Here is a 25,557-nt window from a genome sequence, read left to right on the forward strand (position 1 = left end):
ATTGGCACATCTAGCCTGTAGGGAAGCAAGAGAAGCTATCGACCAGCCCTCGAGAGCCTGAATGCAACTCGACTGGTTCTTTGTAGCCTATATGCAACTCGGCCAGCACTAGGAAAGAGGGAAAGCACTGTTGACCAGCCCACCAGCACAAGTTTTGATAGTCAACCAGCCCTGCAGCACATACTCATGGAGTCGACCAGTTGTCTAGCACCAGTAGGAGTAGTCGGCCAGCCTCAAAACTCCTCTCTGCTGTCCAACAGCCCTATGCTATCTACAGAAGAAGTCATCTTGCTCTCTTTTGGCTGCCCTGACTTGTTCAACACACCATGCTCCCAGAAAAACAACTCGTGTGCCATAAAAATACCTCCTCAACCACTTTTAGCAACTCGTGGGCTTTTGGTCCAGTGCCCGAGTGCCCAACTCTCATAACTGGTCTCGGTTCATTAATAAAGTCCAGCCCAATGTAAACTCTCTTATAATTTATGAGTTTGTCCGCCCAAACTTTAATGAGTATGAACCTGCAACCATAGACTTTAGTAGACAAAGGAAATAATAATTAAATAAGGTTGAGCGTGCACACTTACCACCTACAAAACACATAAGAATCACCACCTTAGTCCCAAACAAGTGTGCACACACGTCCACGAGGTGTCCAAGCGTCCCCGATGCCCGTGGACATTCATAGGCAAAATACCAAGCAAACAAAACAAGTCACACATGCAAGTGTATTTCACAGGCCAATGCTGTGCGATGATTTGGATTAAATCTCCCAACTTGCCATCTTGTACACTAAAACAGTCGCGACCATGGGCACCACCCATGTTGGATCCAAATACTATAATACTAGAGCAATTGCCCTTGCATGAGTCCAATGAACTCACTAGGGTCACCAACCCTTTCATGAGTTCACATACTCACTGAACAAAGCCACCAACTCTTTCATGAGTTTACACACACTAGGGTCACCAACCCTTGCATGAGTGCATAAATTCAGTAGTCAGAGTCACCAACTCTTCTTACTAATTTACAGTCACCAACTCTAATCACTCATTAGAGTCACCAACTCTAATCACTCATTAGAGTCACCAACTCTTATACGAGTGAATCCATCATGCTCTAGGAAATCCTTCCGCACGTCACAAATCTCTAGAGGATTGTGTCATACCCCTCGGCTTCTAATCAGTTGTCCGCAGTTGAAAAGTGTCCATATATGCAATAAGGGGATCTGGGTACTCCTTAAAATATTCTTCATCAACCCACTTTGCATCAAATGCTGGGTAGTTTTTAAATTTGACTAGATATCTGCAAACAAGCTTGGCACAAGACACTTCTCGTTCTTTGTGAAAGATAATATGCTCAAGCTGCAAGATTTCTTCCTATTCATCATCAATCTCAGGTTGGTCCTGCACTACGGGTTCCAGGGAATCAAGACCAACATATAGTTTCAAGAGACTAACGTGAAAGCATAGTTGTCACATACAAAACGAAGGTACGAAAAAACGGTACAGGTACAAGACTTTTACATTTTGAAAAATAAGTTCGATTGAGGTACGGTCCACTTTAAAAAACCCTTGAAAAATAGATATTCGTACACATTTAGAGATGGAAAGTCTAGACTCTAGAGAAGTGTCATAAACTAGATTCTAGAAACAAGTTAAAACATTCATACAAAGAGACATGAATGGTGAACATATGCGTGCGGCATGTTGTAAATAAGAGCCATGGCCCACGGCTTGCAATAGTAAATATAGAGAAAAAAAGAAAGAAAGATATATTAAGCGTCTACTAAAGACCCAATGGGCCTATGAGACCAAAGTGATACAATAATGTCCATGGCATATCTCATCATGGAATGGAAAATAAAACAGAAAGAAAACATAAACATAGCTATCTCACTTGGGTGATACAAAACTGTCCATGGAAACTCATCATGGAAATACTAAGAACATAGAAACATGAGAGCAGCATCAGCTCCGAGAGCGAGAGAAATGAAATGAAATGAAATGATATATTAACGTCTCTAAGAGGCCATAATGGCCTTTGAGACCAAAACTGAGAGTACATCTGAAGTTGGTGTCTCATCGAAGAGATCAACTAAATGAGACTAAAAAGTACAATAAACTGATTGTCCTACAGTTATAAGAATAGAATTGTAAGACTCCGAGATGATACTGAGTAGAAAATACTGGAAAATACTGAAAAATGTATATCAGGTAGATCCATGTATGCTGATCCGTTGAAGTGTTGCTCTCTCCTTAGATCAATAAACTGATTGTCCTACAATTATAAGAATAGAATTGTAAGACTCCGAGATGATACTAAGTAGAAAATACTGGAAAATACTGAAAAATGTATATCAGGTAGATCCATGTATGCTGATCAGTTGAAGTGTTGCCCTCTCCTTAGATCAAGTATCTCCGCCATGGGGCTGTCTAGAATGGAGAGGTCGTAGAAGCGAGGTAGGCGCCTCCGATGCCGAGCAATAATGACTCTGATCTGGCGATGGTGAGGATGCCGTGGTCGGGATCCTGGTGGGCGTGGCCGACGAGCACGACGTAAGATAACTGCTCTATCAGTGGTGACTCCCTGAGAGTGCCCTGAGGGCCCAATGGAGAAGGTATCAAGAGGTGTGCGGGCTGGGTTGCTGGTGCCAAAGAAATCTGTCAGGGTCCTCTGTCTAGGTACATCATGGCTCGGCCTCCTGTCTGCCAAGAGGGTCTCTCTGTGTCTCAAGTAGAAACAATCCCAGGCATCTCTGATCCTCAAACTCCACGACCCTGCGTAACGGCCCAAAACCCTCTCGGAAGAGGCAGTGATATCTTCCTCGGATCTCATAATAGACTGTACATCGGCAAATGTAGTGCTCCTCTGTCTCTGCCTCCTGGTAGCATAGCTGACAAATGCGGTCATCCAAGATATGATGCACATATCGCCCTGTCTCAATCCGCAGCTGGTGTGATGAGGTCCACATCTGTCCAATGGCACAACGTATCCCATGTGATAGGTGTACATCCATGTACGCCAGGCGAGTGATAAAATCATCTGGTGAGAGGTGTAGAAAATGGCTCTTGTGATGAGCCATTTTCGTGCCTAAGGGCTCAAGGCATGTCCTGTCTATGTCCACTCTGATGATATCCATCCTGATCACGCGGTTCAGCTCTGAGTGGGTGAGATCCAAAAATGGACAATCTTGACTGTACTGAAAGGGTGGTAGTGCCTCTATCCGCAAACCATGTAGGTCAAACCATGATCTCATCTGAGTGTACCAGCAATGAGTATCTCCATCCTCTGCCAGCTGTATGGATGAGGTCAATGCCAATCGGGAGTACCTCTATTGAGGGAGCTCCCATAGCCGCTGTAAAAAGCTAACTGCCTGGAATAGGGCCTCCGTCACTACTGGTGCGACACCCAGCTCAGCCCGAACAATCTCATGTGGTAGTAATGATTTGCTCCGAATCATGCGAGCAATCATCATAATCAGTGGTCTCTCCATTTGCCTCCATCCCTCGTCCGTCCCTCTCTAAGATCTGTGATGTATGCTGGGCCCCCAAATTGGAGCTCCATACAAGAGGGTCGGTGTGACAAGCGTATCAAATAGCCACAATTTGGTGCCCGACTCCTGAAACTGTATGTGTGCACACTGACTCTCGAGTGCCCCCAAGGCTGCATGCCCTCGAGCTAATCTAGCTGCTGCTGCCTCCTTCAGGGAGAAACGCGGTCCTGTGAAAGTAACTCCCAAGTAGACATATGACCTGACGTACTCAACCGGCTCCCCTCGTAAAGTGAACTGAGGCTCTGATCTCGTCACCCATGCCTGTGTGGTGTTAAACACCATAACCTTGGTTTTTCGAAGGTTCACTGTCAGATCTCTATCCGCACAGAAAGCTTGTAATGCATCCAGGTGTCTCTGTAATCCCTCCGGAGAGTCTGAGATTAGAACAATATCATCAACATATAACAAGTTGGGTATCAACACCCTTGCCAGGCATGCCCCTGGGCCTCCCAATCTGTCTACATAATCGGAGACCACATCAATGTAGAGTCCAAAGAGGGTGGGCGATAGTGGGCATCCCTGCTTCACCCCTATCGTACTGGTCACCATATCAGATAGTCCGCCTGGAGCTCGGACTCTGCCTGTCTCACAGACTCATACAAAGCATATATCCCCCACTGCATATCCTTGGGTACCTCAATGTCATGCAATCTCTGCATAAGCCTGGCACGTGGTACAGTATTGCGGAAGTCCACAAAGCAGTAGTATATGCTCTTCTTCTGTGCCCTTCCCTCTTCAATAAGTGCCCGAAGTGTCAGTATGTGATCCAAGGTAGTAAATCCTCTCCTGAAGCCAGCCTGTCCATGTGCTCGATGACCATGCCTCTCTGCCCATCGGCTCAGCTCCGACTCCAATATAGAGCCATATAGTTTGGCCAAATAATGACCAATCATGATCATCCTGTAGTTGCCTGGTACCATGGGGTCCCCACTCTTAAAGAGTGGTACAATGATATGCTCTATCTCGTCCAGAGGGCTATGCGGGTCTAAAGCGAACAAGCCATCACATACTACATCTCGGAAAACCCCAACTGTCTCACATGTAAACTGATATCTCGGGTACCTAGGTAGATGAGTGGCTAGCCCATCTCTCGGGGATCTACCTACTAGTGTGAAGCTCAGGTATGCATGATCGGCTGTTATGCCAATGGGCCTACTGGAAATCGTGAAACCCCGCACATCAGGTATCAATGAAGGAGATCCCATCAAGTAGTCCACTGTGCTCGCTCCCCCTTTAGAGTTCCAGTGTGTGAGAGCATCTAATCCTTGCCATCTCGATAAGCCATTGTATATGACCAACCCATGTGCACTCCCAAGTGTGAGAAAATGCCTGCCATAATCTGTAATCTCCCCCTCATCCAACCCTACATCCTCTGCCGTGATCTCTCGGTACATAGCCTCTTGAGTATCATACAGCTCTGTCTGCTCTGTGCCTGTACGTGCATTAGTCTCCCAATAGTAATGTCTCCCATGCTGGCAAACCTCATATATCATCATATATATAGGGCGACTCTCCTGATGGTGCACCAATGACTATGATGATGAATGAGTGAATGAACAGCTTGATTTATGAATGATGACTTCTTAGAGCCTTATATATTGTACACTATGGGATACAATATGTTGCAAAGAAGCCACTATAAATTACCCTCTTGGGGAAATTTAAGAAGGAATTTGACTTTGACACTGAATTTGATATTTTTGGTCTGAACACCTTCCACTTCTGATCTCCACTTCCCACTCTTACTGAAGAACTAAGCATCTATTCCGCTGTTGTCCCCATCTTTGATATCCCTTACCCTTAACAAAGGAGTGGGTCACCTACCAGAACTAATCATGCCTATTGCTAGGCCTTTGAAACTGATCTAAGAGCTTAATGATGTACTGGTTCTGAGTACAATGCTTCCCTCTAGCTTCGCTTGTTGCAGACCACTCCATTTGCTACCCTGCTACATTCTTCTACTGGATCTGTGCACCTCCTTGGCAGTTTGCTTAGTGGCTAGGCCTAAATGCTCTGATACCAATGTAGCGTGCGCCGAACCTTTGCTTTACTTATCCACAGCCCTAAGCCTGATTAAGAACAAGATGCTGATCTAAACATCATTTAGACCAAGGAGAGAAGAAGAGAGAGATTGGTGTTAGCATTTTTCTTGTGTTTATTATGCTGCAAAAAGGTTGCTAAAAAGCTTGTACATGGCTTAGGCCCTTGGTCAGCCCGAAAGGGTTGACCTCTCGCCCCTTACATAACTTCTACTGATGACTATGATGGTGAAAGAGTGAATGAACTGCTTGAGCCTTATGTATTTGTGGAAGGGAGCAGCCAGCGACAGGGGGCTTATGTATTTGTGGAAGGGAGCTGATCTGGACAATGAATATTCATGGGCTGTTGCATAAAATGCTGCGTTTCTCTACTGGCTGGTCCATACTATGCTGGCCTTCAACTTTATGCTGCCCCGCCAGCTGCTAGGGTCCCTGGGCTGGCTGCCAACTGGTTCCCTACACCCTCCATGCTGGTTAATGATGATGATGATGATGCTGATGCTGAGTTTAATGATGATGATCTGATACTGATCCCTTATGCTGATGCTAATGATGCTACTGATGGTAATGCTCTAAATGCTGACTTAATCAAGGGTTCTACTGTTCATGCTGAGGATTAGCCATGGCACGGGCATGCACGTGACGATTTTGGAGGCCAAGATTAGCTCCTTGGCAGAAGGACAGAGACAAAGGGCCACTGGTCAAGCAGAATACTCAACACAAGACCACATGTTCACCACCAAAGTTATCATTGAGGAGGCTAGGGCACACACAAACAACATGTCTACTGTTGCTTTGTGGACTTGCGCAAGGCTTTTGATTCAGTTCCTAGAGCACGGCTCTTGGATTGTTTGCAAGAGCTCCACTTCCTACCAGAGATGATGTGAGCTGTGCTGGCATTGTATGAGTTAGTGACTGGCTGAGTCCGAGCACCAAAAAGGCCATTCAGGAGCACCATTGGGGTCAAACATGGATGCACCCATCCCCTACATTGTTTGGATTGTACATTGATGAGATTTCAGATTTTCCTGACAGATTTGGGAGCACACCTCCCAGCTAGCTCAGACAGAGGTGCTTTTCCTCTTATTGCAGATGATGTAGTCCTCATATCACATTCAGCAGAGGGGCTGCTGAGACAACTCGATGCACTTCAGTGTTTTTGTGATGAGAGGGACCTCACAATGAATCTTGGTAAAACCAAGATCAAGCTTTTTATCACTTCCCATCACGTTGCATCCAATTAGTCTTTCATGTACAAAGGTGACACAGTTGACCTTGTCTATTCATATGTATACCTCAGGGTTACTTTCATTGGCCTTATCTTCACTATGCCACTGGCTGCCCAGGCCCACCTAATCAGAGGTTACACCACCTTCTGTGCCCCCCTGCTTCGCCCTCTTCCCTCTCCCCACCCCACCCTCTCCTGCTGAGCCCTTCTGCCTGCCCCTTCTCCCCCCTGCCCGCATCTTCTTCCTTTTTGCTTCCCTACCTCGGCCTACTCCCCGGCCTTGGGTTTTGGGCCTTCTCCCTCCTTTTCCCTTTTAGCCTCAGAGTCGGAAGCTTTTTCCTAGTGTTCGAGTCAACCTTTTTTCGCTCAGATTAGCATCTTCGCTAATCCCCCCCCAGGCCAAACGAACCAATATTTTTTCAGAAGCCGTGCTTGCGACCCTCTTTGCCGAGATTGAAAAAGCCACCAAAACAACCCTTATTGCTAAAATCTTCTGGTCACATCCATTCCATCTCTAGGTCCGTGATTGGGTACTTGCGGTGTTACCTTCCAACTTCACACTCCACTTCAAAGATGTGAGGCTGCTTGGGAGAGGTTTCTTCCAAGGGGATTTCGATGCTGAGGAAGAAGCCTCACAGGATCAATCATGTCATGAGAGAAGGGAGAGCATTGTGAGGATGGTCTCGCTTATGAGTCCCTTCTAGATCTTGACTTTTTTTGAGAATTGAATGCACTTATTATTAAATATACGATCGAAGGTGAGATGAATCTAAACTTACGAATAATTTTAAAGGAAAGAAGAGAATCACTAAAAACAAACAAAATCAAAAATAGGAAAGCTTAATATAGACAACCGAGAAGAAATAGTAATAATAATAATAACTTGCAAGACTAGACAAATACATAACTAAATCACACACGCCCACATACACACACACACACACATTCTTTATTGAACCACAACAAAAGAATTTCTAACAAACAAGCTAAACAAATTTTGAATGACTAATTAGCAAAACAAACTTTAGATGACTAATTCACTAAAACAAAACAAGCAAAGACAAGAATACAAAAAGTGCGAACTTTACCTCAAAGATTGTCCAATCATGAAGTATAAGCAACTCCATCATGCATAGCATGGACTAGGTGCTACAACATCCCTATTCACGTCATCAACGCCCAAGAGTAGGTACAGGTTTACATATATATAAAATTGTCCTAACCAGGAGGACACAATTTCTATACACAGACGAACAAGCTGAGTTTCTATCAGTACCCAAGGTAGCTACTAAAGTACGCAAACATTAAAGATGAGTACCTAGCACTTTCATCAGCATAATTATTGCTAAAATTGGATAAAGGCCACTCGAATTATCTAGCACTTTGGCCAAGAAACATGAAGCCCTCGACAAGGAGAGAGCTAAAAGGCACAGGATTGATATGCTTCAAAGTGAACGCAAGAAGCATCCACAATCTCCTTGGATCCTAGACCTATTGCCTATAGTTAGAGCAGAGCTGTAGATGGCCATGGATAGGCAAGCGGAGTTCTCGTTTCATGCTAACGAGGCCTTTGGCACAAATGGGTGGAAGATGCAACAAACACCACTTCTCAGCACATGGGCTTGCCTATAGTAGGGAATATTGAATGGGTTGATAACATCTTCTCATTTTGGGGAGCTGTAGAGTGGGCTAAATCTAGCCAACAGCCCTTTGCCATCCTCCTACTGGACTTTCAAAAAGCATCTGACAAAGTTGATTGACACTTCTTCGAAGGCATGATGGCACGATTAGGGTTTTCCAAGAACTGGATCAGAGGGGCCTCATTCTTGTATAGGGAGGCCCATAGCATAGTTTTGACCTACAAGGGACATGGTGAGCGCTTTCTCGGTGTGGCAAGGATGCCCCCTAGCTCCCTTACTATACCTCATAGTAGTGGAGGCTATAAGCGGGTTCATTCGGGCTACCCCAAGAGTCTCGGGCCTCAAATTTCCCTCTACATACAAAGGAAGAGTTATTGGACTCGGAGCTTGAAGAATGATATTGGAGGCCTCACATGCAAGTGTTTGTGCCTTCCGGACAGCCTTGGAGGAGATCTTTCATTTGGCTGTAGGAACCATCATTAATTGGCACAAGTCAGTGGGGTTCTGGATCGGTAATTCTCTGCACGCAGATTGAGATTTGGATGTGGGGTTTACTTGGAATATCTTGGCTGCTAGGTGGGCATCGACATCTCCCCAACACAACATTTCGCGCCTATGCTCATGAGCATTTAAGGCAAACTTCAGCATTGGAGAAGCACAAAGTTTGATTTGACATCTAGAGCCTCGGTGGTTAACCAAGTGTTGCTTACTTCTTGGCTTATCACTTCTTGTTCCGTTCTTCATATAGGGGATGTATTGGCCAGTTATGTCGCCTAATTCAAATTTTTCTTTGGCCAAAATAAGATGGCACAGTAGACACCACGACAAGAGCTTCTTGGGAAACCATTATCCTCCCCAAGCAAGAAGGCTAGAGCAAGACCCAGAGGTGCAGTGTAAGGTGTTGCTCTGTAAGATGATTGTCATAGAATTTCTTCTTGGCACTGAGCCATGCGAGGTCTAAGGGGAGGTGCCTGGATATACAATCCACGTTTTACCTTCTCGGCGGCAAAGCATCCGCCCCCATCCCCCCCTTTGGTTAGTCCCTTCTTTGGGCTTGGGATTGCATAAGGAGGTTCTTGGTTCACATACCCTTGCGGTCAGCTGAGGAGGCTAACAAACAGCCCATTATGTGGAATGATATGATCTTGGATGAGTATGGTAGACGTCTTGGGGCAGCTACACAAATTCAGTGGGCTGGCTGGGAGACTCTCTTCCCCATAGTGCTGGATTGGAAGAGGGTTAAAAGACTCACAGAGAATCACAAGAGGGGTGCTTTACGAAGCATCTGAGGGGCACTAGTCAGAGGATTGTGCAGATTGATGCTGACAGTCACGGCGGGCCAACAGCTGAAGTATGAGGGGAATGACAGGGATCTGGTCACTATGATCAATCAAGGAGTTTCCCAGCAGTGCCGTCTTCAGGACGTGCTGGACTTGGGATACGTCCCACCTACACAGAGGTTGGATAGTGCATGGGAATTTATTGCTAGCAATGTAGCCTTGCACATTTGGAAGGCTAGATGCACTGAGGCCATTGAGGGCACTTTGATTTATGAGTCACAGTGCATTTGTAGGATTTGGAGTGATATCATCCACACCCTCATGGCCACTTGGACCAAAATCTAGGGATCTTTGAGGGCTGCGGAGAGAAAGCGCAGCCAGTTTATGAGAGAGTAGGCCACTCATATGGGATCTTGTCGTAGAACAAGGCAGCTGATTGGTTGAGATTTCCTCCTTGTTTGGTTTGAAATCTCTCTTTTGTATATTTTTCATACTTAAATAGAAGTCTCTTTTCACAGGAAACAAAAGAGAGTGATTCCAAGCTCATTTCTAAGAGCCAAGCACTAAGTGTTGTCTATTTGACACATTGGTGAAACCTACTATTATGTATGGTGCTTTATTTTGGGGGCAGACTTGGGAGAGGCAGATTGGAAGAGGATAGAGAGATTGCAGGTGATAATGTTCTCATGCATGATCAGGACTAAACCATTGATACCACATGAGATTGTGCCTGTTGAGTTTTGGGCAGTCCCACTGGCCCTGAATGCTCTTCTCCAGACCATCGCCTACATCTACCATGTGTACACACTGGATGCAGACCAACCGTTGGCACTTGAGTCTTCAAGCAGCTTGCACAAGACGGAGTAGCATCCTACATGTTAGTATTCCCGCACCACCAGCTAGTTTGACTCACATGGTCTTTAGATGGATTCCCTTCCCCCGTTCAAGTATAGAAAGAAAGAAAATGTTTTATATATCCATGGAAGACCCAGAGAGTCTATGAGACCAAAATAAGTACGTGTGACCTGTGAGTAACTGTATGACAACAAAACATGCAAGGAAAAACTAAAACAGGACCCACGTAATATGTGAGTCCTGCATATACAATGAAGTCAACCGAACCAATCATGTAGTATCCTCATCAAGAGCCAACTAGGTGGCATCAATGTCAACCACTTCTGGCAGAACCACTCAATGTTGCTGGAGTGTGTCCCTGTTCTGGAGCTGGCAAGACAAGGGTCCAGATCTTGAGGCTTGGAGACGTCTAGCTCTCTGAAGAATCTGTGCTTTCTCTCTCATTTTCAACAAACTAATCCCTCCAGATATCATGTTTGGCAAGCTCCAACTTTGCAACATGTAAGACATTATAGCAAGAACAACAAAGAAAGATAGAAGAAAGTAGTTACTTCAAGTATGGTTCTAACAATGGTCATTGGTTGCCTCTCTTCAAGAACAGTCTGTACATGGATAGCTAGGACACCTCCTAAACGCTCTCTTTCTTGTGTGTAGAATTGTCTGTAAATCAACACACCTGTTCTCCCATACAAGTCAAGATTTTCAGTAGTGAAGTATTACCATTTGTTATAATTTATCAATGCTAAAACAAATCTTAAATTGCATTGCTGACATTGTGAGCCATTTAAAGGCCCATAAAATGCCTTCAAAAATGTTGATTTGAATCACCCACTAACAGAAAAGTAAAAGCATACCATACCTTCCATGACAGATGCAACACCAGGAAGAACTGCATTCAACCGTTCTGTTTCCAACATTTCCTCAAAGGATTTATAGTGATTTACCACCTGGAGAAAGGCAAATCAGCCTGCAGGATAAATAAATTTGGCCCAAAAAAAAACGCAAACGATGAACACCCCAAAGCAAAGATTATTTGCTATAGTTCTCATACGAACACGACCTTCCAAGCATAGACATTAGAACATTAATGAAAGGTTTTCAAAACCGCAAGTTTTGTCAATGAATACAAATGAGAAGAAGATTTCATTATTTTCAATTCAAAAGAACTTTTTTCCATAGTTTGTCATTCTGTAATCAGTAGAAATGCAAGCAAAAGGACTTGCCTTTGATGTATGTATATTTGTGTGTGATATGTATGTGTAATCAGAGGAAATGCAAGCAAAAAGACTTGCCTTTGATGTATGTATATTTGAATGTATTACATAAGTGTATATAAAAAAAAGGCTGCCTACATGACATACTTATCCCCAATACAAAGTTTCAGTTCTCATACAGTTCATTTATAGCCTGCACAAACAGTGGAGCATCTGGTTGAATTTGAGTCTCCATACAACGTGAAAACCTTACCAGCCCTTGACATATGAAAACTTGACGGTATGGAACGTGCTTAAACATCCTTAACTACTATGTCATTTTGGACCCAGACGGGAGGCAGATGTAATAAACACTTCTTTGCTAGTCATGGCCCATCTGAGAGTGTTATATCCTCAAGGCCCACTTCAAACTCATGGTGAGGTGAATTGCCTCTAGTTTTTATTGTCGGATTAAGCATGGCAGTAGGTTTGGCCTACTTTGCATCCAATTGTCACGGAGGACGTGTGTACTTCACTTGATGCCCCTTTCTCCGCTAAGAAGTTCAAGCAGGCACTCCATGCAGAAACCTCAAGGTAAGTGTCCAGAAGATGACGGCCTTTCACCACCTTTTTCATGACATTTTTCACTATGGCCCTTTAGGAGATGTGGAACATGAAGTAAGCCTTATCCTCTTACTGAAAGTCTTATTCACCTTATCCCAAAAGGTGGTGATAAGATGAATATTGGTCAATGGAGGCCAATCACTTTGCTTGGGACTGCCTACAAAATACTTGCCAAGGCAGTAAGCATGAGGCAACAAGTTGCAGCCGGTACTGCAGAATGTGATTCATGAGAGACAAAATGGGTTCCTTCAAAAAAGAAACAGTTTTTATAATATCTTCGCTTTTTGGGAGGTGGTGGAATGGGCTAATGAAAGCAACCAGCCCCTATACATCTTATTGCTGGACTTTGAGAAGGCATATGATAGAGTTGATTGGGATTTCCTTGAAGGAACCCTTAGATGCATGGGATTTCCTCACTACATCAAAGGTTTTTCATGCTTCTATCGGACGACGCTCACAGAAGTGTTCTCGCATATGGCAGTAGAGGTGATCGCTTCCAAATCTCTCGTACTAGTACTTGGGGATGATGACAACGCTTAAGCGTTGGAAACATTTCCTTTCCGGGAGAGATTTCATAGTTAAGACGGATCATCAAGCGCTTAAGTGGTTGCAAACCATGCCCATGGTCCAATGGAGTGACAAGCAATCTAGATGGAGTCAATTGTTCCAACAACTTGGAGGAATCATAGAATACGTCCTTGGTAAGAATAACCCTATTGCTGATGATCTAAGTCATAAAGGCACAATTCAAACTCTGCAGGAGTCCACTATGCTAGAAATATTTAAAATTAGGATTGCTTGGGAAAAATCCCCTCCACACGTGGATGGTGGTGTGAGGGTGGTTGATGGAAGGAGGCGCCTTCTGGCTAGGAGGAGGGGCGAATGGTTTTGGCCAGTTTTGCTGCTGTCTTGTACCCGTCCTCACACCGGTTGTTGACTGCCCTGTACCCGCCTCTTGCCCTGCACCCACCATCTGTTGCAGCAGCTTCAGTACCCGCCTGTTGTTGCCCTGTACCCGGCTGGCTACCACCCCTGGTACCCGCCTGTGTGCTGCCCCTAGTACCCGCCTATGTGCTGCCTCTAGTACCCACTTGTGTGTTGCCCCTGATACCCGCCTGTGTGCTGCCATGTACTCGCCTCCAGTACCTGCAGCTGGCTGCTGCCTTGTACCCGCCTAAAGCACCTGCCAACTGCATCAATATCCACCTAGTTGTTGTCCTTGTGCCTGTGGCTGCTACTCTGTAAACGCCCTTGTAACTGCCGACTGCAGCTCCTATACCTGTGATTAGTACCCGGCTGTTGCTGCCCTTGTGCTGGTCATCAGGACCAGGCAGGCTGCTGTTTGCACCGACCAGGACTACATTAAAGGGGGGGGATACTTCCTCACGTTACATCCCAATTTGAATCTTTATCAAGTACTAGTTTCTGTCTTTCAAATTCAGAAAATATTAAATTTAAATGTTGTTTTTCCAAGTCTTGTGTAGGCAAGCATCACCACCACTTGCCTTGACAGTCCCATAGAAGTGGCTCCAGAAATGGAGATGACCAAATAGTGACATGGACCACATGGGCGTGGTTCTTTAGGCGATAGAACCATATAGGCCGATCCCCGGGCTGGTAGGTACGGTATCCCAACATGGCATGTGGTACGGCAAAACAAGTTTGCACCATGGTTTCAATTGTATGCATGAGATCTGAGGGCAGCAAGAAATCTCTGATGAAGTAGCGAATCAAGTGATTGCTATTCGGCCCCTGATTCAAAACCCAGTACAATTGCGAAGTCTAAAGCATCCACCTTGCCTCATGATCTCTAATAGTCGGCTTGTGGAATAGGTAGATAGTGGTGAAGAACTTCACGACCATCTTGTATGCAAGGTCTGGCAAATGAAGTGGTTGGGAGCCCAGGTGATGTAGGTGATAAAGTCCTTTTCGGAATGGAAGTCGATTTTATCAAACACAGGGAAGTTGAGCTACACCTGAGGCCACTGACTTTTAACGTGCTCCCGCTGTTTGGGCATCCACCTACGTTTGCCTAGGTAATAGACTGGGTCAGTACGATGGCTTCAACTGAGTGTATAGTAGACTTTGAAAGCCTGATCGTCTACCAAAAGGAGTTCACGCCTCAGTGAATTCACCTTCCTCCAGCTGCGTGGCTCCTTCCCTGTATCCAGCTTCTGCTCCTTGAGAGCACCTGTATCCTGTGCTCCAACAGTTTTGGTGATGGTTCCAATGACAACCACCTCATCTGATTGATCAAGTGCCTTGGAAGAAGAGGTAGGGGGTACGGGCTCGTCAATCGGACACATTGCATCCTTATACTACTGGGCCATCTCCTTGTCTTGGAAGGCATCTGCATTAAACCACACTAGCCTCATGGGGGGCTCCATGGTAATCCTTGCCGCATGGTACAGAATCTGTGTGAGAAGTTGGGGGTTAAGCTTACTTGGGAGCACCAGGTATCACTCCCTCCACAGTGCCTCACCCTGCCATGTGTTAGTACGGGCGTGCTTGTTGGTGCACGGTCCCGGACGACCACTGAGGGGCGGGTGTCAACCCAGTGAAGGTGGGAGACTGCCTATGATTTAGTTTACTCTGACAACCAATTCTTCATCGATAGAAATCTTATTGTTTTTCAGTTGTATTCACTCCATATTATGGAGAAATCTGGCCTTGGGACCCGTGAACACTTGTACATATAAATACTCCAAGAAATACAAACTGTATTGAGAGGGGACACTGGTCCTTTCCGGCCCCAGTGATGGTGTCAAGTGTTCTTTGTCATTTCCAGTTTTAATGTTGCAAGTATTGTCCATTGTTTGTATTAGTTAAGTGATCTAAAAAATCCGATTTGTAGGCCTCTTGTAGGGAGCGGTTACAATTATACTAGCTTCTCTCTCTTCTTCATCTATGTATTGCTCTCTACAGCAAGTGTCTTCAGTTCCGCTGTGCATTCTGACATGGTATCAGAGCCCCAGGTGGCTTAAAGCTTGGAGAAAGTGGGATGTCGAGGGTTTGCTGATTGAGGTGCTGATTGGAGATTGTTTGGGCTGTACGGGACTTGGAGATTGGGTAGAAGGCGGCCATCACCGTTGGACAGCCACCTTGCATTCTATTTGCAGCCTCTTCTTCTTCTTTTTTCCCACCCACCCATCCCTTCACAAGACCTTGTGAACCCTTGAGATGGCAAATTTGCTTGAGATGGCTGAGAAGCACGTGAAGATCCCGACACTCCCCACGTTCCCGGTGGACCGACAGTTGGACAGGAACAACTACGGCATATGGAAGGTAATGATGGAATTTGTTTTGGAGTCCTATGACTTGGCTGATTTCATTGTTGTTGGGGTTCCACGGCCGGAGTTGGAAGAAGGGGAGTTACCCGCTATTCGGAAGGAACGCGAGACACATAAAGCATATGACGCTGGCCAGAGGGATTTGGCAGCATTTGGCTTCTCTCTACAACAAGGTATCACCCATGAAGAGAATCTCCTTGGAAGTTCAAATGCGGGTGATGAATCCTGCAAAGTCGTCGACGATGCGGGAGCACATCAACAAGCTGCAGGATCTTCAACAGGAAGTTCTCCAGGCAGGGAAAGAGATATCGACGGAGGATATGGCCATAACATTGTTGTCACATTTGCCCTCTCGGTACTCAGCTTTTTACTCCTCTTTCATCACCAGTGGCAAGCTCAGCACCATCACGTGGGAGGAGCTTGTGCCCATGGTCTTGGACCAAGAAGAGCGATTCACGAACCCTCCACAGGACAGAGGTTCTGAGGCTTTGACTGGCCAACGGTCAAAAGGCCGTCACAACAAAACAGCAAGGACAAAGGGAAGTCTTCATCGGAGAGTCTTCTAAGAAGAAGCCCAATTCAGACCGAGAGAAACTGAAGGCCAAAAGAACCTATAATGATTGTGGTGAGAAAGGCCACTATTGGAGAAAGTGTCCCAACTGGACTGGGAAGAGTGTTGCTTCTTCAACTTCAGCTGCAAAGACTCCAACCTTTGTGCACTTGGAGATGTTGGACACCGATGGTTCATCTTCTTCGAGCGAGGACGCAGTTGGCTTCACCGCCAAGGATACTCGGCAATGGATTCTTCATAGTGGTGCTTCCAGGCACATGACTTCTTTCAGGATCTGAAACGGCAGTCAAGTCGCATTTTCATTGACGACAATTCCACCATACCGATTCACAGTGAGGGCCGGATGGAGATCATTCCCGATGGCAAAGGGGGGAAGCATTCCTCTCGTGTTCTTTACGTCCCCGCACTTGGTTTTATCTGTTGTCAATGCATGAGGTGTGCAAAACTGGCTTCCGGGTGGAGTTTGAGGAGCATTCTATTGCTCTACGGGACCGCGAGACTGACATTGTAGCCTTAGCATCGGGTGCTGTAGTCACTTGTGTCACAAGACAGAAGCGTGCTTACACTAATTAGAGACTGAATTCATCAGCAAGCATGGTTAATTTATCATATACATAGACATGAGTCAAGAAACACATCTCTGATATAACATAGCAGGCATCCACATGAAAACACTTCACAAAACTGTAGTGATGACACAACATAAGGGACCAGAAGATGGGCTGAACCCCAACCCCCCCCCCCGCCACCCCCACCCACCCCCACCCCCCCAAAGTTAAATTCTATTGCCTTTAGGGATACAAGTACATTGAACGGGTAGCCTGGCCCAGCCATGCACCACCGTTTCTTCCAAAAAAAAAACCTTTGAATGAAAACAAATCAATCAATTAGCTAGCTTGCAGTAGCCCAGCTACCACAAGCAGCAAGATGCCCCGCATCGCCCTCAAAGATTGCCCAGCAATCCTCAAGAGATGGAAGCCCAGCTTACCAAGATCCAGCTATCCAATAGCTGATTACCACCTTAGGCAAGTGCCCCACAGTTCCCAAGAGTCTCCCCGCTTGATTCTTCACAGAAAACACCAACAGCAGGTACAAGACTTGTTCTTCTTCACCTCCAGGCTTCGATAATACCCTTCTCTTGTGGTTTCATGCCAGAAAGGGGGCACAAATCAGGTTCAGCAGTAGTTTGGCAGCAATAGAGAGCCCCCACACATAGCACACGTGTAGAGAAATGGCTGGATTTGCAGTTTATACAGCTCTAATGCTGCCACACAGCTTTGGACTGCCTAAGAAGGGCTAAAAACAGGTCGTACAGCAGTAGCTATGCCAAGAGGGGGCTGAAAAGAAGTTGTACAGCAGTAGCTATGCCAAGAGGGGGGCTGAAAACAGGTGGCCTAGCTGAGGGAAGTGCCATGAGAGGGCTTGAAGTGGGGCGCCCAGCTCTAGACATCAAGTAGGCGTGAGTGAAATGGAATGAATGAGTTTCTCTTCGCTGGTAGGTGCTCTTTTATAGACTTGGGTGGGGCATATAGCTTTACATGCTAGTGGATGAGATTACATCCAAAAGGTGAGGTTGCATGAGCTTGCATTGCTTGTATGGTTGCATGTGCTTGCATGAACTTGCATGGTCGCATGGGCTTGCATGTAGGTAGGTAGGCTTGCATGTGACATGCATGCATGAAGATAATTTTGCATGCAAGCAGCTTTGCATGTTGCATGCATGCATGTGGGTAACTTTGCATGTAGCATGCATGCATGTAGATAAGCATGCACATGCATGAGCAAAGAGTGTACAACCCTGAAAGTAGGGAGTGAATAGCCCCTCCTCCTCTAATCTCCACAAGTTCATATGCTTCATAGAAGAGGGTGACCAGCTCCATGAAGGGCCCCACACTTCGACAAAGGTGCCCGGCCTCATTTTAATGAGTGTGAATGCCTTTCGTTATAATTCTTAATTGGCCTTCAAATACCTATTTCTTCTACACAAATCCACACACTACAAGTGAATAGAAGACAGTTTGTGTAGCACACTGGCCCATGGGTGCAATCTAGGCGTCCCCAGATCGATGGGCCCCACATGCAATGAAATCGAGGCATTATTGGGGCATAGAAAACAGTACACACAAATTAAAATAAACCATGCACACAATGCATGCATCTTAATACATATTTTGGAAGAAACCCCATCTATTCACATCTACTTGAAATCCTTATAGACTAATGGCATTTGGCTCTCCAAGATCCATCAAATGCTCATAGCCGCTTTCACATGCACCTTGGTGGCCAAGGTCTCCAAAATGCAACTGGCACTCACTCAGGTGGCCATGCTCACATGCTCCTTCATGGCCAAGATCCCAAGATACAACTGGCACTCTCTAGGGAAGCATGGCCAAGGCATGCCATGGCTGCATGCGGTGTCATAGACCCATGTCCATGCATGTAAAAAGATTAGTGATATAATCCTGAAAAATTAGGAGGCAATTACATTCTCCCTAGCTTCTAAATAGTTGTCCTTAACTTAAAAGCTTCTAAGTAATTGTTGAGGAGATCGAGATATTCTTTTAGGTCCTGCTTGTCCATCCACCTAGAATCCATAGGAGAAGAGCTTTCCAAAATAAGCTTGTGGTCCTAGGATCCCTTTCACCAACAATAGATTAGGGCATACCATGATGCTTAAAGATATGAAAGAGAAAGAGTCGAGCCATGTGGTCTCATTTGATAGTCTTCCTCACTGGAATAAAATGAGCCTGCTTACTCAAGCGATCAATTATAGTCCAAATAGCATCATTACCATATGCAAATCTAGGTAGATCTATGATAAAACCCATTGCTATACTATCCCAGGGCTTAAGTAGACCATGCGTCTCATGCCTTTCAAACTTAACCTTTTGACATATACCACATTCACGAACAAACTATTGTATATTAGTCCTTAAAGAAGACCAATAAAAGTACCTTTCCAAAGCTTGTGTAGTAGGGAGAATACTTCTATGCCCTGCATAAGGAGGTGCATGAGCTTCATCCATAACTTTGTGACGAAGCTGCTTGCCTACACATATAGCTTGATGTCTATACAAAAAGTCATCTTTAATTGAGTAAGGATGGACTGATTTTCCAGCCTGCAAATCAGCCCATACATCCTTGAAATCTGCATCAGAAACATACATATCAGGCATAGAAGAGAAATCCTTGTGGTAGGCAGTAGTGATGGCATTCACTTTAGGCCTACAAGATAAAGCATCGGCCACTGAATTCTTCTTTCCAGGTAGAAAGAAAGAGAGAGAGATGGAGAGGAAACACAGGTGAAAGAAAGAAAGAAAGAAAGATTTTATTAACGTCTCCAAAAGACCGAACTCGGCCTATGAGACAAATCGGTGTGTACCTGTATGGGGTATCCTCTGTCATCCCAACAAAATGAAAAAGTACTAAACTAAAAAGCTGAATCTGCAATAAGTACAATGAGTGGTGGAGGGGATGGAGCTCTACTACTAGGAGAATGCAAAGCTATATGCATGGAGTATACAATCATGATATGCAACCTAGCTAGCTCCATCCTTTACCATACTGGGGGTATAAAATGGTATACATCAATGAAGGGGGTGTCCACAGCTCCTTGAAGAACATGCCTGGGTGTGCTCTGAAGAAGCCAGTCGCTCCGCACCCTCTGTGCGGGACACCCAGTCAGGGTGCTGACCACAGCGGATATTGAGGAGATCCGCCAGCGTCCGATGCGGCACATATTATGAGATGGAGGCACCTCCATAGTGTACCCCTCCGTCCCACATGATATTATATCCGCCAGCGTCCGATGCGGCACATATTATGAGATGGAGGCACCTCCATATTATGAGATGGAGGCACCTCCATAGTGTACCCCTCCGTCCCACATGATATTGTATCCCCTCACTATATTCCCCTCACCTCCATAGCGTACCCCCCCCCCTCACTATATTCACACCCTATAAGGGTTTCTGTTTACCTTCCAGTTCCAGTTTCATTTTCTAGGTGCCAGTAGTATCATCTTTATTTTTCATTTTCTGGGTTTTTTTATCCAGACATTGTATCAGATCCACCATGATGTAACTTTTGGTCTCATAGGTCATTATGGCCTTTTGAAGACGTTAATACAACATTTCATTTCATTTCTGGTATAGGCGTGGTGTCCGAAAGCCAGGTGTCCTCTATCTCCTGCGGGCTCTGAGTGTCTCTGCTCTCTGGAGAGTAATTCCCTGCCGTGTAGGGCTGGGAGTGGGATGGATCTCTGAAAAAATGTAGTAATCTGTGTCTGTCGTCCCCCCTCTGGAGCTGTCTGAGCTTGTAATGATGTCTCTCTGTGGCGCTGTATGTCTAGAATGAATCTCCCCAGTATGCGCTGGTCTGCTGCCTCAAAGATCTAGCGTCGGGAATGTGGCTCTCTGAATAAAATGGGATATCTCTCTCTGTTGGCTGTATATGCTCTGCATCTGCATACATGATGCTCCTCACTCTCCACCTCCTCCCTGCACAATCTGCATACCCTCTCCTCTCGGGGGATCCGTGCTGCTCTGCCAGTCTCAATCTCCAATCGGTGTGATGAAACTCTAAGCTGACCAATAGCCACTCGGGAGCCGTGTGGTAAAAAGCCCTCCATGTATCTAGGCCTCTATAAATCCATCATCAATGATACTCATGAAGTGATCTCTGTAGTATAGCATCTTCGGTGGAAGAGGCTGTGTAGGCGATATCCATGTCTCTCGTGTATAGAGCTGCCATAGATCCTGTCTCAATACTCTGTTCCTCTCACTATGAGAGAGACGGATATATGGTGCATCCCTGTCATACTAGAATGGTGATAGATGATCCATGTCTAGGCCATGCTGTGAGAACCAATGTGTGACTTGTGCATACCATGATCCTCTGTCTCCTGCCTCAGCCAGCTGTCTAGATGCCTCAAAAGCTCTGTATGACAATCTGTCCTGTGGCATCTCTCTGAATCTGTCTAGCAGGCATACAGTCTGAAATATGGCCTCTACCATCATAGGAGGCGCAGCAAACTCTGCCCGGATAATGTCATGAGGTACTGACGGTTTGCTGCGTATCATGCGTGCCATCATGAGGGCCTGTGGTCTCTCTATCTGTGTCCACCAATGGGTAGCAAGGTTTGGCGCCCATCCGCTGCTCCATACATCAATGCCGGTGTGACTAATCTGTCAAATAGCCACCCCTTCGTCCGGGGCTCCTGAAAATGCGCCTGGTGGCACTGTCTCTCTAGCATAGCCAATGCTGCATATCCCCGTGTCAATCTAGCTCTAGCTGCTGAACCCATGGTGAAGCGTGTGGCTGCAGAGAAAGATGTCACCACCTCCACCTAGCATCCTGCGAGAGTGAATGTCAGCTGACTCTTGCCCTGTCTCGATGTATGAAAGACCATAACCTTGGTTTTCCCAAGGTTCACAGTAAGACCCCTCTGTGTGCAGAAATCATGGAGTGCATGTAGATGCTGCTGTAGACCACCTGGAGACTCAGACACTAATACAATATCATCAGCATAAAGCATAATATGTACTGAGGTACCTGCTAAATCAACTCCATCTCTGCCTCCCCGTGTAATGAAGTCAGCCACCTCATCAATGTATAACCCAAATAGCGTGGGGGAAAGTGGGCATCCTTGCTTCACACCAATGGTGCTAGCAATAGTCTCGGACATAGTTGTTTCTCGTACGCGTACGAACAGGTTCGTACGGTACGATACCATACGAATTCGTACCATATCATACGGTACGAGTTTGATTTTTTATTTTTTTTTCCAAAATTTTTTTTCCTTGGAAAAAAATTTTTCCAAATGCTAAAAAAAATATAGAAACCCTGCTTTACGAAGATCCCAAATGCTTGCAATACTTCACAACTTTCGTGTCCACTCAGTATTCCATATGGGGTTGTTGAGAGACCTTAAAAATCTGGTGATGTAGACTGGTAGTGTACACTTCACTGGTAGGATGAGAGAATCTTGCTACGTCACTTGGGGATCCCTGGTATAGGTAGGCTAGACAATTAGATTCTCAAGTTATGCACGAGGGAGAAGATTTGGACATGGCCATTTTGATCTAGAGAGGAGTCCCTAAACTTATCACCCTAGATGCACTCCTCGTATTTGTGCAAGGACGGTCCCTTAGTCATAAACGCTACACTGGGAGACCTTTGGTATTGCATTACCCATCCAGGTTCTTTTTTGGAGACAATTGGGAGATCCAACCGGGAGAGACACATATCCATGTTTTGGTTCCTCAAGCACTGTAGACTCCTCCCCTCCCAACCTTCCCTCACATTCAAGCTTGAAGCTCCATAGGTTGTAAGTGTAAAAAATAAAAACCGTATTTTATCGTACGGTATCCGAAAATTTCATATTGCACCAAAAATTCCCGTACGGTATCGTATTTTCGTACCGTCACAACCATGGTCTCGGACATACCTCCTGGACATCTGACTCGCCCAAAAACCTGCTCATATAATGCATAGATGCCCCATGTCATATCTGCTGGTATGCCAAGAGACTACAGGCGCTGAAAGAGCCTCTCTCATGGTACTGTGTCAAATGCCTTGCGGAAATACACAAAGCAGCAATAGAGCTTTCTCTTCCTCACTCTGGCCTGATCAATCATACATCTCAAAGTGAATACATGGTCAGTGGTAGAGAAAGCTCTCCTGAAGCCTGCCTGCCCTGATGAGCGAAGCTCTTGCTCCAACACTGCACCATAGAGTTTGGCTAGCACGTGGCCAACCATAACCGTCCTGTAGTTGCTCGGATCGAGCATATCCCCTGTTTTGTGAATCGGCACAATGGTGTGCATCGTCCACTCCGCAGGTAAACCCTCTGCTAGTGCCCTGTTAAACAGGTGTGCAAGAAAAGGAGCCAAAGAATCTACTGCATATATGAGATGCTCACCCTGCAAGCCCATATGGTCGGCAGCCCGTCCATGCTGTAGCCGGCGGATAGCTTCCTGTACCATCGAGTGGGTAAAGAAGCTAGCTGTGGTAGGTCGAGGCTCCTGTGGCTGAGGTATAGGTGGCTATTGTGGGGCGTGGTATAGGCCCTCTGCATATGTGTGCCATGTCTGTGGGTCTGCAATAGGTGTCAATGTCCGGGGCTCTCTGAAGTGCCACCATGAGACAGGGCGATCTCTACTCATGAAGAAATGAAAGATCTCTAGCTCCTGTGTCTCTGCGAAGGCCCGCCTTTTGCGGCGAGTAAGTCTCCTCATCTCTCTCCTCGACTCCTGCTCTGTGATGGCTCCCAAGGCTCTCTGTATGCGGAGCCGTGAGTATAGGGCTCTGCACTCATCATCATACCATCTCTTCTGGGGCATAGTCCCAGATCTCGCAGGCTCTCCTGAGTGGACACGATGTGGGAAGCTCTGTAATGCAGTCGTGTGTAGGAGTGATGCTAGCTGGGCTGTAATGGTATCCATAGGTGCCAGGGGATCCATGAGTAGGAGCCCATCCTCTACTCTGCCAGTGTATATGTCTGCCATGTCATGTGTGAAGTAGATGGTAGTGTGTGGCGTCGGTATGTGGGGGGCTGGTGATACTGGTGATCCGGCTAGTGAAAATGCCAAGTATGTATGATCTGCCCGAATAGGACGAGGTGGAATGGAGAATGAGGTGACAAGCTGTGATGCCTCCAAAGACCCCATAATGTAGTCTACCACCGTGCCTCCGGTCCGTGTATGACCCCCATGTGGGAAGCATGTCAGCCCTCCTAATCCCGGCCACTGTAGCATCCCGTTATAAGTAACGAGACGATGCCTGGCTCCCAACTCTAGTAAGTGGTCCCCATAATGTCCTCTGTCTGGTCTAGTGTCCTCTGATGCTCGACTAGCCCCTATCTCCTCTGGATCCACAGGGTGGAGGATCTCCATGTCATCATAGTCATACACCTCACACTGTCTGCTCTGTGTGTGGTCATTGAAGTCGCCCGTAAGAAATACTTCCCCTAGTGTAGAAGAATGCATAATCTCCTCTGACAGACAAGTGTATGGTGAGGCTCCTGTCTCCTCCTCCTGTGGCATGTCCTCTGTAATGACATAGGAGGATCCTGATGGGGAAAAGTAACATAGAGCTATGTATATAACCCTGTCCTGTGAGAGCTGTAAGCTGATCCACATGTATCTGGCCTCTGGATCCTGTGCTACCACTCTCAGTCTCCCCTGTAGCTCTCGTCTGAATAGAACTGCTACTCCCCCCGACCCTCTCGAGGTACCCTGGCGTGTGGTCCTCCTGTATGCTGACTCCCACTGGAATCCCTCTACTCAAGGTAGCCCTCTCTCTGGGCTCTGATGTGTCTCTGTCAGAAATATGGTCTCTTCCCACCATAACATGCTCCAGTCGTCCAGGCTGCACCCATAGTGAACCATTACAGTTCCATACTGCCATGTGTATCTCTGTCAGTGGCCTGGTCTGTGTCCCATAGGCCCCAAACCGCTAATCCATGGGCCGGCCATCAATGATGACCCGACCATCTCGATAGAAGGCCTTCTTGCCTTCTCTCCTCGCGTGTAAGACTCGTGGCATGCAAGCTCTCCTATGCTCAAGCTGCATCCTCGTGAGATCATCATCCAAGAAAATAGAAGCTCCCTCTAAACCCCGTAGACAAGATAGAAAAGATCCTGAGACACCCCTCCTCAAGTGATATCCTCATATGGGTCCAAGGGTAGGGACAAAATGGATCTAAAACAAGACATAGTCAGATTGATAGACAAATAGACAGACAGACAAGACTAGATAGACAGAAGACTGACTGTAGACAAATAGATGGACCTTGAAGACATCCCCTCCTCAAGGGCAATCTTTGCCTCTTGGGTAGGGACAAGAGAGAGGTCCAAAAGCAGAATGAGTAAGACACTAGAACCCCTTGACCTACATCATCGGTGGTCAAAGTGGTAGACAAGAAAGATGAAGTAATCAGAAAGCCCACGTTTCATCATATGAGGAATGAACAGCAAGATCTGCTGATGGAGATGCTGCAGCAACATGGGCTGAGGTAGATGTAGGGGCTGATGTAGAGGGTTTAGAGTAGCAATCCTTCTCCCGGTGATTATCACGGCCACAAATGGTGCATGGATGAGCCTTGAAGCAGTCCTTCTCCATATGATTAGTTTTGCCACAATGGGTGCAAGGCTTTCTTACCTTAGAAATTCCTTTCTTTGCTAAAAATGCAGTGTCAGTTACCTTTTGTTGTTGAGTTCTTTCCTCTTCTTGGAGAGCATTGATGATACCTTCAAGAGTAGGATTATTGTGATACTTGAAGG

General features: G+C 46.0%; 1 protein-coding gene across 11 annotated transcripts in view; it reads right to left on the reverse strand.

Moving 5' to 3' along the window:
- The window catches only part of LOC147605795 (uncharacterized), an 89,891-nt gene that overhangs the window by 41,389 nt on the left and 22,945 nt on the right, over window positions 1-25,557 (reverse strand). For 9 of the 11 annotated variants that reach the window (XM_086792524.1, XM_086792527.1, XM_086792528.1 and 6 more), the window contains exons 6-7: window positions 11,455-11,542; window positions 11,147-11,271 (exon numbers count right to left, since the gene is read on the reverse strand). In XM_086792524.1, the coding sequence (XP_086648650.1) occupies window positions 11,147-11,271; window positions 11,455-11,542 (213 nt within the window). Of the gene's footprint in view, window positions 1-2,121; window positions 2,278-7,947; window positions 7,981-11,146; window positions 11,272-11,454; window positions 11,543-25,557 lie in introns of those variants that run through there. The other 2 variants (XM_086792523.1, XM_086792530.1) reach the window with 2 other exon arrangements.

This window comes from Cibotium barometz, chromosome 58 (genome assembly GCF_041138505.1).
Source record: "Cibotium barometz isolate CiBa-2024 chromosome 58, ASM4113850v1, whole genome shotgun sequence".
NCBI lineage: Eukaryota > Viridiplantae > Streptophyta > Polypodiopsida > Cyatheales > Cibotiaceae > Cibotium > Cibotium barometz.